This window comes from Thermobia domestica, chromosome 5 (genome assembly GCF_964235325.1).
Source record: "Thermobia domestica chromosome 5, izTheDome1.hap1.1, whole genome shotgun sequence".
Classification (NCBI taxonomy): domain Eukaryota; kingdom Metazoa; phylum Arthropoda; class Insecta; order Zygentoma; family Lepismatidae; genus Thermobia; species Thermobia domestica.
In genome coordinates, this window is record NC_137458.1 from 204296899 (window position 1) to 204312509 (window position 15611).

The following is a 15611-nucleotide window of genomic DNA, read 5'->3' on the forward strand; positions in this document are numbered from 1 at the left end:
GGAATACATTTTCAAGAAATAAAAGAAGTGCTTATGTACAGAGTCGTATGTTCAGTTAAAACATTTACAGTATAAGAATAAAATTTTCATAAATCCAAATTTCAAGATATACAAATGGCAACTGAAGGAGCTATGAGTAATATACTAATGTCTCGTGAAAAATTGCAAATTATACAAAAGCGAGGTTTCAGGTAGTTAAATTATAGATTTTAGCTTTACAGAAATTTAAGGCCAGTTTTAAAACAACACAAACATTCATAGAGATAAAGAAGCACTCATGTTTTCAGCTCGTGAAATCGAGGATTTAAGTTTTCAAAAAAAGTGGATTACAGATAAATTTGTCGTTAAACTTCTTTTCATCTTAATTAAAATATTCATATAATAAAAGAAACATACATGTTTACTACAAACTACTACGAAACTTTAGTTTTTCAAAAGCTGACTTGAATTTTTTTGTGAAAATGAATTGATACGAAAAGTTGAAAGTAACTCCTTCGCTCGTTAAGTCAGATCATTAAAGTTATGTGGATCGCGCAATTAAATCACTGTTCTAAAACGTAAGGAGACACACTAGCTTAGACAGATAAAAAGAAGATATATAATTATAGATTTCTGCATAGGCTCTACGCTTTGGTTGTTTTCTTGTTTAATATATGAAATTTAATTTACCGTAATAGTATTTTCATTTCAACGAAACGCTCTGTGTCCATATCACAGAAGGTATACAGAAACAGCTGAAGCTGTTTTAAAAAATGATGAACTAATAAAAATGCCATATATCGTTTGCCACTAGGTCCATTTGTTGTTGATTACACTTTTGAAATGCTGAACTACTGAACCTGTTTGTTTATCTAAGGAAAAACAGGCAAATAAGATCATTCGACGTAAAGAAAAAGAAACTAATTTGAATACACACCAGATGAAACATCAAATTAATTTTTAAAGAGTTAAAAAAGGAAAGTGAAGAAAGACAATGGTTTCCTACATTGGACATTGGTCAGTCGAGTTGAGGACAGGGATTGCAGTCCCCTTGAAAATCTCACCCCTTCCTCTATTAATGCTCTTTTTCTAAAAACTGAGCTCTCCAACTCTCTCATTCACACACACACATATGAAAAGAAAAACATTCTCTCTATGCTGCCAAATTTCTACTCATTCAAACATGAGTGTATTAACTATTAACACCCTCAATCTGTCTTCACTCTTCACGGGGTCGCCTTTACTGTCTCCATAGCTGCCTTGACCTTACTTGATTGACAGAACCAATAGTTATGACCACTTGGCAATCTCGCATTTAGGCAAGGCGCAAGGTTTCTTTCTTTTCCTCTGTGTACGACTTGAGAAAACGGACCATTCCCCTTCAGGCGAGAACCGTGTCAACCAATATTGCAGGGTAAAAACGGTGGAGAATTTCCAGTAGTTCCAAAGCGTTTTGTTTTGGAAAAGTTGTTTTTGTTGGTAGACTTGTTTGCAAAAGATCTGCTAACATATAGATTCCTATGAGGCACTATAAGGATCCTCGCACCTCGCAACCCCCGCAGTAGCCCAACTGGGGAGTTTGTCAAACTCCCAAGCAGAAAACTATTAGCCAGCCCCATTTCAAACGCACTTCTTTAAGGAAAGATGATGTTGACAATAAAACGAAAAGTGATTTAGCATAAATAAAAAATGAAAATATTAGGAGAAGGTTTGTACAAACATGCAAACATTAAGAGAAACCGCCACTGCTTTTGAATAAAAAAAATCCTCCAAGTTTAGGTTTAAGTTTCGCAGTTGCTTGTTGATTTCAAATTAATTGTCAACTGCTTCAAGTTATGAATCGTCTAATGGTGTACTTTGCTAGCCCTGATGATACTACTTGGGTATTTAGAAGGTGCTCTCCGAACATTTCTTTCCTGGTTACAAGGTTAGTTTATGTTATAATATTAAGCACAAGTTAGCTTCAGTTTGTTAAGATATAGCGGGATAAAATAAACCTTTCTGTATAACAGTGAAATTACTTTGGCCACTCTCTCTTCACTTTCTCGTAAATTTTCAATGGAATTTAACAACCGCTTTCAAGCTTTTAATCTACAGAAGAGTGAAGTAAAAGTCAAAATCCAAGTACGGCTCACAATTTATGTTTCACACGTTGTTCCTGCAAGGCTGGGAAATATGGCACACGATATTTCCACTCGGCAAGCACGTGAGCCTACACACAATTTTTCAATATCAGAAATCAGAAACCAAAGAAAATGTTCACTATTTGCATATAAAACATTCACTTTTCGACCCTAATCATAATGTACAAAAAGTCTAAGATTTTCTGAACTTGATCATAAAGAATCACAGAGGAATTTAAAGTGAATTTTGTTTAACCCATACTTCTATCATATAAGGTAAATATATGAGAGGCTCGGGGAAGACGATAGTAAATATATGAGCGGCTAGGGGGAAGACAAAATAAGTCACATTTTTTAACTTTCGAGTAAATTGAAAAAAAAAGGTCAATATTTCCATGCAATGCAATGCAACGACACATAACAAACAAACTTCCTTCGAAATAAACTACTTACATACTGTTCTATGGTTCGATCCCAATCCATTTCAACTAACTTAATTTCCCCGGAAGTAGCACCTACCTTTTTCTTCCCTCGAGCCGCTCATATATGGATTAATATACGGGTTGTAGAAAAACACCACCGCCCCACGTTACTTACATAATAAATTTCAGAAGATAAGGCGGGTATCAGAAGGGCTCCTACAGTTTTGAACGTACACTTCGAAAATCGTTGTAAAGCTATGGTATGTTTCAAAAACGTAAACATTTAGATAGAATTTGCACTTTAAAAAAAAAAAAAAAAAAAAAAAATCGAGGTTGAATCAGACCCACAGTTTTCAAACTAGAGCAACTTAAAACTTGATTTCTCAAATTTTTAGCAGCTTATCGCTCTGAAAGGAGAGCTTTTCGATCAATGTTTATTAGATTTTAAAAAAAAATAAAAATATTTAGTGTAGTAAGGAATCTCCTCCTGAAGTTTAATGATGTTGTTTTCCTACACTCTGTATACATAGAAACGTTTCTTGCCTGTAGTCAAAAAACATTCAGAACAAAGAGTTAACGTTCTTTCTTTTCTTCGGACTTCCAGACATAAACTACATACCTTTATTCTTTTCCATTTGTGCGATGACTCCATCTGATTCTATCTTCTGTTGTTCGAGCAAATCTCTTGCGAGGTAAGTTTTGTTTAGTTCCTCCCTTACTGTCAGCAGCTCTTCTCGCAATCTACTGCAACGTTCTTCTTCCGTTCGCAGGTTCATTTCTCTACAAACAAGTGTCATTATATATATCAATCTGTTGTCTAACAGTTCTCAAGGAATGTGTTGTGTTATACTTCTGGTAGAATGGAAAACCAAAGGATATTTTGCGTAATTTAATTAATTAAAAAAGAAAGAATTCTCAATTTGCTTACTAAAGTCACTGTTTCCTTCCGTACTTTGCAAAAGACGCTTAATTACAATTTAATATTTTATTTAAACTACAGTGCTTTTATGTTAACTTTAAAAAAGAAAGAAAAAAAAAACATACTCAATTTTAAGCAGGGTCTTTGGACGTAAATGCCCAAGTTTTTTGCTCTGTTTTCTTGACTAATTAACAAAAGAGTGTAGTTGTACAAGAATAAAATGTCTTCAACTTATCTATAGTTATCAGCACTAATAATGTACTACTGAGTTTCAAAAAAGAATATATGGTCCGAAAACAGTTTTGGACATTTGACCACAAAATAGAATTCTCTCAATTGCAGTCCTTCTCATTATCTCCTTTTCCCCAATAACCGTACCATGGCAACAGATAACGACCTACAATCCAGTCTGATAATATTAAATTTAAGTTGAATAGATGCCTCTAGTGTTGGCGTTATATTTTCAAAGAATTATACTCTTGAACAATGCTTACAATACTTTCATTTCAATATGGGTCTTTTAGTTTGTACATACTTCCTACCGGATATATATGATTTCATTTTTTTTTTTTTTTTTCAGAACTAGACAGATTTAATAAGATCGCTATTCAGCCGTATGCCTTAATACGTTAGACAAGACTCAATGACATGTTTTTCTTTAAATCAGCTGTATATCTGAAAAGTATCATGTATTTATGTATTGAATTGGTCGTTGAAGAAATAAAGAAAAAATCTGAATGTTCCTTTTTACAATTTTAAAATCTAGTTACCTGTGAATAGGTGACCAGGAAAATCGTTTCAAGTAATTTGATATTTTTCGGTATTCGTTCCTGATCATAAATAATCGTTATGAGGGAATATTCTATTCTGTGACTCGTGTTTGCATGTGAAACCAACCATAATCGTGAGAGCAGTGAAAGAAAGGTTAAAATCCAATTTCCTAGCAATCGATGACAAAGGTATGAGATGGAAAAGAAATAGGAACCATTGATAATACATAAATGAATTATGAATTTATTATTATGAATTTATGTTTATATATAAATGGTTTTATTACCTGATCTCAGCGTCTTTGGTGAGTCTGTCAAGCTCACTTTGAAGATATAGTTTCTCATCTTCCAATCCATCAGACAATTTTTGTAATCTACTGTTCGCTTTTCGAAGTTTTTCACAGTCATTATTTAAAGACTCCAGCTAGAAAATGACAAGAATTACAATTTCGTAAATTTCATATACATAGATATTGATTACATGTATACACAGTGAAATTTCTCTCAGCAACCATGCCGCTTATTTATTTATTTTATTTTATTTTATTTATTTATTTTTTTTTCAGGGGCCGATGTGTAATCTCCTTATTGTGTACTTCTATTAACCGACCACACTCAACCTGAACACCGGCGAAGCTGGAAAGCACCTGCATCCTTTATTAAGCGATCATTTTTCGTTTTCATCCGCCCAGCAAACATTAACACAACAAACATTCTACAGAGCTAAAACATACATGACCAGGCTTTCCTCGCCCGCTTGTCACCTGAAAGTGTTTTATTTTCCCGAAGAGCCAATTCGTGTAGGAAGTTAGGAGTGAATTATAGTTGTGTGGCATGTGTATGATGGGAAGTAATTTATTATCCGCCATTTGGACAAATATTTAAAAGCATAAACATTATTATATTATCTTAATTCAACTATGTCTTCTCAGATGAATTGAAAAACAAAAATTAAAAAAAAAACATAATAATTACCGTAAGTATATGTCACTGCAAGATTAAACAAGAATTGGTGAGGAAACTGAAATGCACATTAGTATATACGATACCATCATTTGGCAGAAAGGAATGATGGGAAAGGCCACATTGATTTGCTTATTTCTCGATCTTGCGGTGATATACAGTGATTTGCTTTTCAGTAATCGTACCTCACTCGTAGTTGGAATGTAAGCAATTTTGATTAACCGAAACACAGATTTTTAAGAGCGTGTTCAAGTTAAGCTGTTTTTATACATTTAAAATCCTCTAGTTAAGTTTGAATTATTTATATATACATTTGAAAATGTTATGTATTTTTTCTACCTAATTGTTAAAGTGTAAATATAGCACCACGTACAAAGACTTTTTAATTGTTAAGAGAAAAAAATCATGCTAATGCAAAGTCTCAAATGCAATTTCTGAGGAAAAATTAATGAGTAAGAATTTCTTGGTTTTCTTAGTAACAGTTAAAGTGTGGTATAAAACTAATTATATTATATCAGTTTCATTAATATCATAAGAGATTTCTAATGCAATAAATATCTGGAATGATTTTAATTTCAAATTTCTTTTCTTAGAGAAATTTGAAATTAAAATAGGGAGATAAGTCATATATATATATATATATATATATATATATATATATATATATATATATATATATATGTAAATAAATAAAACAGGAAGAGACACTCAAATAAACTTTTCAATAAGTTTAAGTATGAATCAACAAAGATAAATATACATTTGAAAATCATACCATGGTATTTAATTCTTGTTTGTTTTTCTCTAAGTTGTTCTTTTCGTTGCGTATGGAATCTAAAGATTTTTGTAGCATATCCTTTTCTTGCTGCAGCTGTGCCCCCATTGACCGGGCAGAATCAAGTTCAGCCGTTAATTCTGTGACTTTGATTTCCAGCATCTGTTGCGCTTCATCAGCATTTTCACATTGTTTACGCACAAGAAGCAGTTGTTCTTTCGTTGACTGTAGCTTCACCTGAAATAATATTTGAATGATTGTAGAGGAATATACAAACAGTAATGAAATTGACTTACCCAGAAATGCGTTGTGATTTTGAGTTTAGCTAGTTAAGTCAGATTATTCAACGGCATGAGTCAATTACATTCTTGAACTTATTATACATAGAGTAAGTCTACAATAATCTAATTTTGTCATTCTTAAACAATCAAAGGATATATTTATTTTACAGGATCAGGAATCCTGAATTGTTCACTCAACAATAACTCTTGGTTGCAGGCGTCCCTTCCTGTTAACCACGGAGGTCTCGGCATTCGTCGCGCCATGGATCTGGCTATTTCATCCTTCCTGTCTTCATTCTATGGCGCTAAGCCATTGATCGAGACCATTCTCCAACAAGATCTTAGCCTAGTATCGGATTCGGATGTCAACGATAGCATTTCTAAGTGGTCATCTATAGTGGGATCAGATCCACCTGACCTTGATAAGAGAGGACTACAATCCTCTTGGGACGATCCTCTTATAAGTCATCACTTTTCAGCACTACTTCAGTCATCCGATAACCCAGAAGATAAGGCCAGACTTCTAGCTACATCATCTCCAGAAGCAGGAGCTTGGCTCCATGCTATCCCGTCACCTTCTTTAGGATTACATCTTCCCAATGACAGTTTTCGAATTGCCAGTGCACTGCGTTTGGGAGCAGATGTTTGCGAGCAACACAGATGTCCTGCCTGTAGAAGTGTCGTAGACAAGAAGGGCCTTCATGGACTCTCCTGTGCCAGTAGTGCGGGCAGACATTCACGCCACTCCAGCGTCAACGACATTATCATGAGGGCACTAATTTCAGCAGGCGTTCCTTCTATATGTGAACCGTTGGGATGCAGTCGTGCAGACGGCAAGAGGCCAGATGGTATGACCCTAATACCGTGGAAGAAAGGAAAAGCACTTCTATGGGATTTTACTTGTTCCGACACCTTCGCCCCTTCAAATTTACATTCTTCCTCAGCACAAGCTGGCAACGTGGCTGCTCGCCGAGAAACAGAAAAACGCAGGAAGTATAGCAATTTACTCGACAAATATCATTTTGTCGCTATAGCTATTGAATCGGGTGGTTCATGGGGTCCCGAAGGCCTTAACTTTATAAAAGAAGTTGGTCACCGCATTTCTTTATCGGCAGGAGATGCTAGAGCAACCTCTTTTCTACTGCAACGCATCAGCATGGCAGTACAAAGAGGGAACGTTGCATCAGTTTTGGGAACGCTACCCTCTGGTAAGGAACTGGAGGAGATCTTTTGTCTGTAATCTCGGCGAAGGTTTGAGGATGCTGTTGCGAGGCTTATCACAATAACGTGTAAGAAAAAAAAAGATTAATGATCTTTGCGTAACATGAGATAATCCTGCTATATGTCACATACTCAATCAGATAACCCACACAAGAAGAATTCGGAAGTTTCCAGATCTTTTTAATGCAGTTCTTTTTCATTTGTGTGTGTGTCTGGGTAGTGTGGTGTTGGAAAAACAGAAGTGGATTTTGAGTAATTTCAGTTTTTAAGCGAAGTGTTTTTAAATCAAATAATAGGACTGATTTGTGCATTTACAATTATCATAAGACTTTCTTTTCTTTTTAATGTAACTTTTTCGTTTGTATAGCCTATGTGTAATTACCCAAATGTAGTATTTACATGTAAATTTAAAAAATATTATTTTACAGAAAATCATTCAGTTAATATTGGACCTATTTTGAAGAGTACTCACTTTACGAAAAAATTTCGCCGCAACTACTGATAATGTTCTACTGGACCCCAAACACTGTGGACTATAGCCTGACATCGAAGTCTCCATTGAAGAAAATTACGGCGAAACATTGATAAGGAGTTTCGGTCCCATTTCTCTCTGCAATATTTCCAAAGACTAGTGAGAATGTGCGGAGACCGCTGTTTACGCTATTTCAACAGATCAAAGCGGCAGAAATCTGTTAGACTGGAATTCAGGGGTTACCATGCGAGTGTCTTTAAATTAAATTATACAAATTCATAATTCCCTTTCCATTTCCTGATAAAAGCAGAGACATGTTCTGGTGGTTGACTTGAAGCCTTGTCCATATGAATCTTCCCTTGTTAGTCTTCATCGTACTATTGTGTTATGTCGATTCGAAAGATAGGTGATATAATGGTTTTCTAAAAGTAGTTTGCACTCATTTTCGCGTTTCTATCAACCTTGTGTATTAGCAATATTTTCACATGACTGAATCCCGTAATAACCATGAATCCACGGGGAAACTTTGCCGGCAGTAGCGAGCGAAGTTTCAGTAGTCCGTGATATCGCAGTCATGGTATGTCAGCGCCGAATGTGACTACCAGCAGTGAAAGTCATACATTAACGACTATCTAACATTTGGATCCCGTCAGTGCATTTAATACTGTTTCCTGCAGTAAGTTTTTCATTCTGCAATATAGTGCGGACACAGATAGTATATGTTGGTATTATGCACACACCTCAGCTAAGTTGGTTATGAATAGCTGTGTTCACAGTTGAATGTGCCAAATGCAATCGCTGGCATATCTCATGCTAGTCGATGAATCTTCCTGGAATGTGAAGCAGCGGATCTCCTGTAGCACTGTGGATGTCACTTTAGTCAGAGCGCCCCTTATGGTGCTTTTCGTGAGCGATTGTTTCACCATGGACTCCTGGTTTAAGTAATAGACCACAATACCTTTTGCAGTAGTCACAAGTAAGAACCTATCTTTACAACACTGTTTCACTATGTATATGTAGAAAAACGATAATGGAAAACGATTATGTTTTCCCGCCTAGCAATGGTATTTAATTTAGGGTCCATTTCACGACACTCACGACCCACCTACGACTTCAGACACACTACTGTTCACGACAGTTCTAGCATCATTCCCCAAATAACAGTCGTGTTCCTAATTCGATCCAATAGAAAACGAACAACCTTTTTATTTTGGGTCTAGATACAATATATATTAATTTGTACATGTTTAATGCACACATAGTTTCTAAAATTGACACAATTGTAAAGAAGCTACATATTCTAATAAATCCGTCTTGGTTCGAAAGAAGAGGAGTTATTCCATTACATTTAAAAAATGTAAAAAGCAATGAAAAATAATATTATTTATTTATTTATTTATTTTAGGTTAATGGAAATATGAAGTTGGAATTTGTAAAAATTAAGAACATTAACAACCTTGTATTATAAAATACTTTGACATATCTTCAGTTGTGTGATGTATAAAACAAACGAACAATTACGAGTCTGATAACAAGTAACAGCTATTGAATATGATTAATTTGAAGTAATGAGTATCTGGCAACCTCTCTTTTAGCTTTCTTTCCGAGCGAAACCGTTTGCCTTGATGAGTTGGTTTGGCGATTTTGCCACGCCGGGTGGTCTCTTCCGAGAATTGCATTTGTGAAATGTAAAAGTTGTCTAATTTTTTTCGTTAGTTGTTCTCCGTATTGTTTCACGAAATGGGCTTTTTGTTTGAGAAGTAGCGAAGAAAATTTGACAGTCAATCAATCCGAGTGCGATTTTTTATTACATATTTTTGCTCAACGTGGAAACGTGACAATAGTTGTATTTTTCGCGATGATCGTCATTGAAGGAAAGTGCAAAAGGTAAAAAGGGAAGGGAGACGTGTGTTTGAAACGCATATAAATACCGTAATTTTTGGAGGAGGACTTTATCCAATTTAACTTTACGATATACAAATATTATATATGCATGGATCCAAAGGGAGGGCTATAGAGTATATAGCCCCTCCCTTGATCTGCGGCTGTATAGAAAGTTCTTACGAAAAATTTAAGTAGTAGCGCTCTCCCTTTTTTCACGTAAAAGAGGAAAGAATTGATTTTAACAAACAGACGAGACAGTTTTTTCAAGGTTAGTGTGTGGTATTTTTAAGAGATCTGTTTAACTGTATTTATTCACATAGCATTTTCGAAGAATTATTTTTTCGTTGCGTGAAAATTTTGGAAATGAAACAAAGAAAAGTAGATGGAATTGTTTGACCAATCTTTCAATTTGTTTAAGACTTGAGAATGTTGCTTTATTATGTGTTCCTGACTGATAGTTTCAGGGCTATTTTTTAATAAAGTCATAATAGCAATCCAATGGAGGGAGGACTAATGACCAACGGTGGTAAGATTACGCACTAACAACAGACAAATCACAAATATAGTTATTCCTTCTTGTGTAATATAAATGTGTAGGCTTACAGAATATTCATTGTATGATCGTGCAACTTGCTCTACTTAGTTGAGGTTTCAGCGGAGTTTGAAATCTGTTCTTTTTTTTTTTTTTTTTTAAATAGGATTTTCGGAGTTTCTGTCAATTTATATTTGCGCAGCATTTGCCACCTATCCAGCTTAGGGCAGCCACGGTGGCTCAGTGGTAGAACGCTCACCTCGGGTGCGTGGAGTTCTTGGTTTGCCCCCAGGATGTGCGTCGCTTTTCTCGGGATTACCCGGTTTCCTTCCACTTTTGTTATTCCACCATTATAATCTCTCTCATAATCATCGTTTCCCTTAGTCTCGGTGCATATTGGGACGTTAAACTAACAAAAAACTTGACAAATAATGTACACACACACACACATTATATATATATATATATATATATATATATAGATAGATAGATAGATAGATAGATAGATAGATAGATAGATAGATATACAGGAGTGTACCTAGCAAGTTTTAAAACTGAACCTAAAGTCCTGTTTCAGAATGAAAAAAAAGCATTAATAACTCACCATCCATAGAGTACATATATATTATTAATATTACATAATACAACATTATATATATATATATATATATATATATATATATATATATATATATATATATATATATATTACATATTAATATTATTTGCAGTTGAAAAAGGTTTTGACATTGACCAAAATTAGAATCACAGGTTGTAAAGAAATTTGTGTCAATAATCTATTTATTGGAAATGAAAAGTTATTTGAGGATCTTTTTCTTTTTTGACCGCCTTTATGTGTACAAATAAAAGATACTGAACCCACTGCACTGAACTTTTTCGTTCTAATTTTTTAAACTAAATTATGTTATGCTGCAGTTATTACTGAAACATTTGTTACTAAAATACGAAGAAAATTATGTTTACAGAAAACTTGATTCGAAAAACACTCAGCCTCAAAAATACACTACCATTTGTGGACTTTTTTTTATGGCAAATTACTATCATATATTAGAGTTACTTATGAAATATTTGTTTTTGAAATATCAACACAATTGTATGAGTCGTCCTTGAGGAAGTAATAATAATAATAATAATAATAATAATAATAATAATAATAATAATAATAATAATAATAATAATAATAGTAATAAAAGGAAACTACTCTTGTAAATAATTTCGTGACCAAGTTATTTACACAACATTATGTAGTTATTAATGACATATAAACAAAATCTTTTTTTTTAAAAAAAAAAAAGAAAAAAACACCCCAAGAATAAACTACCCTTGTGAATTTTTTTCAAGGTCAATAAAATATGCCATATTATTGTTATTAATAAAACATTTATTAATGAAATACGAATAAAATTACCTTACTTGCTTTTGATAAAATCAGCTGGGAAAAAACACCCCCAAGAATAACTACTACTTGTGGATTTTTCCGAGAAAAATGTTACGTCATACTGTCAGGTTATTAGTGAAATATTTATTTACGAAATATGAACAAAATCGCAGAATCGTTTTTGAGAAAATAGTCCTGAAAACTCACTCTCAAGAATAAACTACCCCTTATGGCTTTTGGCTTTGCTTTAAGAGAAAACGACTTAAGCCATATTATAGGTTGTTAGTTGAATATTAGTTTACGAAATATGAACGAAACTGTTAGAGCTGTTTCTGAGAAAATCGCAAATTTTAATTTTCACCCTTCACTCAACTATCCTTATTGTTGGAAAAAAAGGTTTGGGTAGGAAGAAAATTCAAAAAACTTCCCCTAGGGAATCTTTTAAAAACTTTAAGTTTTAAATTTGGTCTCGATACCTTGAACGGTACGGCCCTTAGGCGAGTGAATTTACATCGGGATGAACGGACAGATGGACGAACAGCCAGACAGATATCCAAAAATCGCTTTTCAGCAAGTAAAGGCCACGAAATGTATAAATCCGCTGAAATTTTGAATTCTTTTTTTTTTTTTTTCATTATAACTACTATTCCTTTCTCCTATCGTCGTTTGAAAGTAAAAATGGTTAAAACAGAGAACTATTGAAGAGAAAATAAGATAACTCTCAGACAGTTATGTATTAGTATATTAGGCTAACAAAATAACAACTGTGTACATCCAGTTAAGTAGATGAAAGTAACAAAGTTGATGATTATTCAGTATCAATGGCGTAAGCAGGGCGTGCCTCAGATTTAACCTCTCCCTTTAGTAGTGATACTGAAATGGTTCTGCTTTCATGCAATGTTTCATTTAAAACTATTTTATATAGACATGTTATGATTCTTTTATATAGATAATTTGTTACGAAAAACAAACTTTACACAGACATACTTAAAGAAAAACTTACTTGCCATAAACTTAATTCTTAGCCCTACACAAGATTTTTATCAAAACTTATCATCTACTGGTGTAAATAGAGAGCATTAATATAAAAAAATGAGTTTAAACTTTATTATCATTATTATTTAGCTGCGGTTAAGCCGCACTGTTAGCGTGCACGACCTCGATATGCATGGTCCCTGGTACTATCTCGCAGGGAGCACTAAAATTTCCTGGTATTGACCCAACAACATGAGGCAATTGGGGAGCTACCTGAATTAAGAGGTCAGAACTTCGATCCAGAAGGTCAGAAATAATGGCGCCTCGGATCCGACACGCTGACCACTCATCACCTAGTTGAACGTCTAGGCATGTAGCTAAACATAGTCTTTTATGGCTGTAGCGTCATTAACTTTAATTTATTACTCTTAGCAAATGTCATCAGTATTTCAATACTATGTAACTAAAGAAAACTAAAAAGAATGTAACTTCTTTCTTATCTGTCTTAACTGCAATCCGCCTCATCTATGTGTACTGAAAAAAATGCTAAACTTCGTGTCAAAAGAGTTCATGAAGTACTCTGGGAATTTCGTTTCCAAAATTCTCCCACCGGGAATCGAAACCTGAACCACGAGCACCAAAAGTGCCAAGTGCTAGCCACGAGACGAGCGAGGAGAGCTAAAATGTATCCAGCAGGATTCTGAACTCTACGGAACAGAACCATGCATACTATGTGTACGTGACGAAAACTCGTTAAATTGTTTTCACAAAAGAATATGAAAAAAAAAAAAAAATGGAGAAAATTAGCTGGGTTGAAAGGAAAACTAATGAAGTAGAAATATGAATATTATGGTAAGGAAAACTAATCTTGCCTTAATTAGAAAGAGCAAGAGAAACGACCTGAGACTTGTTTGAAATAAATTGTACCCTTTATGTGATAGAAGATGCAATGGAAGGAAAAAGAGGGAGAGCGAACTATATTATAATTGCTACACGTATTAAAATGGGCAATTGCTACGTCGAAACAAAATCAGCTAAAGTTGAATGTACATGGAAGCTTGTCGTACCTTGCTCTCATTTATTTAGATAATTCGTAACACAGTAGGTTGCTGGAAGGTGTACCCGCTAAGTGACCTAATGATGACAAAATATCAATGATTATAAAGTATTAAACATATTCATATAACTGTATTATTAACTTACAAGGTAGAAAATAAAAATACCTGTAGCTCGTGAATCTGCAGCTGATGTTTATGTAATGCAGCCTGGACAGCAGAAATGGTGCTTTCTGCAAATGCAGGTGAGGTAGGTTGTCGCGGTGTACCTCTCTTGGGTGACCTAAATTTTAAAAAGTTTAAAAATAATATAACATTGTCAAAAAAAAGTACAAAATACAATATTACGAATAATATTTCACTGTTGCATCAAGTAATTGTTCTTCCAAAAGGTTAAGAAACCAAATGTCTGCAAATGTTCAGTTTTCTGCTACTTCATTTACTTGTTCTCAATAAAATAGACACACCTCATAATTAGAAATCAGATTATTGAAAAATTGCTTGTTTGTGTTTAAAAATACCTTTAAAAATTGATATTATTTATTTTCTACAGAAATACTAGGAAGCTAGTCGACTGAGATCTACACGTAGATATATTACGGATACCATCCTGACATTTGCTGATACGACAATGAAAATTCTGGAAACATCTCAGGTAGAACAGCCTGCTACTGGATTCGAAGCCAGGGTCTCTGAGCTTTTAGGTGAGAATGTTAATTATTCACATACGTCGGCTTCGTTATGAGGACCACTTTGACTAGTGTCAGGTTCCAGCTGCAAATTAACAGTTTTGATTGTCATTCAAAATGAACTTTCATAATTCATTGACCCTTCTTCAAATGTCCCAAGAGCTAAGCAATAGGGCCCCTTACCCCTCTTGTTGATATATAAATGGTTATCGTCTTTCTCCAATACAGAAGTTGGTGGTACGAGGGTTGCACTGAAAGTTTCGGGAAAATGTTAAAACGCAAGAACATCAAAGTCAGCAATTTTTTTATTGCTTTTCAAAGTATTTTCGCTCTGCAGCAATGCATTGTTTCATGCGATAGAACCACATCTTGAAAAAGTTATGAAACTCTGAAGTTGGTGCCTGTGAAACACGTAGTTTGTATGCCTCGATGGCGTGCAAAAGTGCTTCCCACGGAACATGTTCTTGATTGTTTAAAAAAAAACACTGCGGGCTAAATAAGGATAATAAGCTGGATGTGTAATGGCTTCAACGTTTCTGGTCCAGAAAATCACTTGTGGCAGCTGCTGTGGGCAAGCTGGCATTGTCTTGATGCAGAATGATTCGACGGTTGGGGTTGAACTGTCTGCTCTCATTTAGTACTTCTGGTAGTTGGTTGTGTACCATTCTGCACTGACTGTTCTACGATTCTCCAGTGTGACAATTGCAATATGATATGATTTACCAAAACAAAGATGCAATCATTTGTTTGGAGACACTGCGTGCACGAACAACTTTGGTTGGTTTAGGTTTATCGCGGAACATCCACACAGCAGATTGTCACTTTGTTTCCGGTTCGTATGCATAAATCCACGTTTCATCATAATCGTATATGCATTCTATGACTGCGAGGATTGATGGTGGAAAGAGACACAAGCCAAAATTCACGTTTATCAGACCACGTGGGTGAGCGTGGTGGGAAGAAAATTTGTTTTGATCTCCTATCGGAACTCCATTCGATTTCAGAATTTGTCATTACAAAATTACTTTCATTGTTCACATTGAAATAACGTCTTCCGATAACTGTGCCAGCACAATAGCACGAACTTATTTTACTATTTACTACTTACAAGATGATAGTGGAAGGCTGATTAACAGACAAATGGTTTTAATA

The 15611-nt window shown here is 34.5% G+C and overlaps 1 protein-coding gene across 5 annotated transcripts in view; it reads right to left on the minus strand.

Moving 5' to 3' along the window:
* Nucleotides 1-15611, minus strand: part of Root (ciliary rootlet coiled-coil, rootletin) — a 533338-nt gene that overhangs the window by 120496 nt on the left and 397231 nt on the right. For all 5 annotated transcript variants that reach the window (XM_081759610.1, XM_081759612.1, XM_081759614.1 and 2 more), the window contains 4 exons: nt 13939-14053; nt 5952-6188; nt 4501-4637; nt 3144-3304 (listed from right to left, as the gene is read on the minus strand). In XM_081759610.1, the coding sequence (XP_081615736.1) occupies nt 3144-3304; nt 4501-4637; nt 5952-6188; nt 13939-14053 (650 nt within the window). The remainder of the gene's footprint in view (nt 1-3143; nt 3305-4500; nt 4638-5951; nt 6189-13938; nt 14054-15611) is intronic.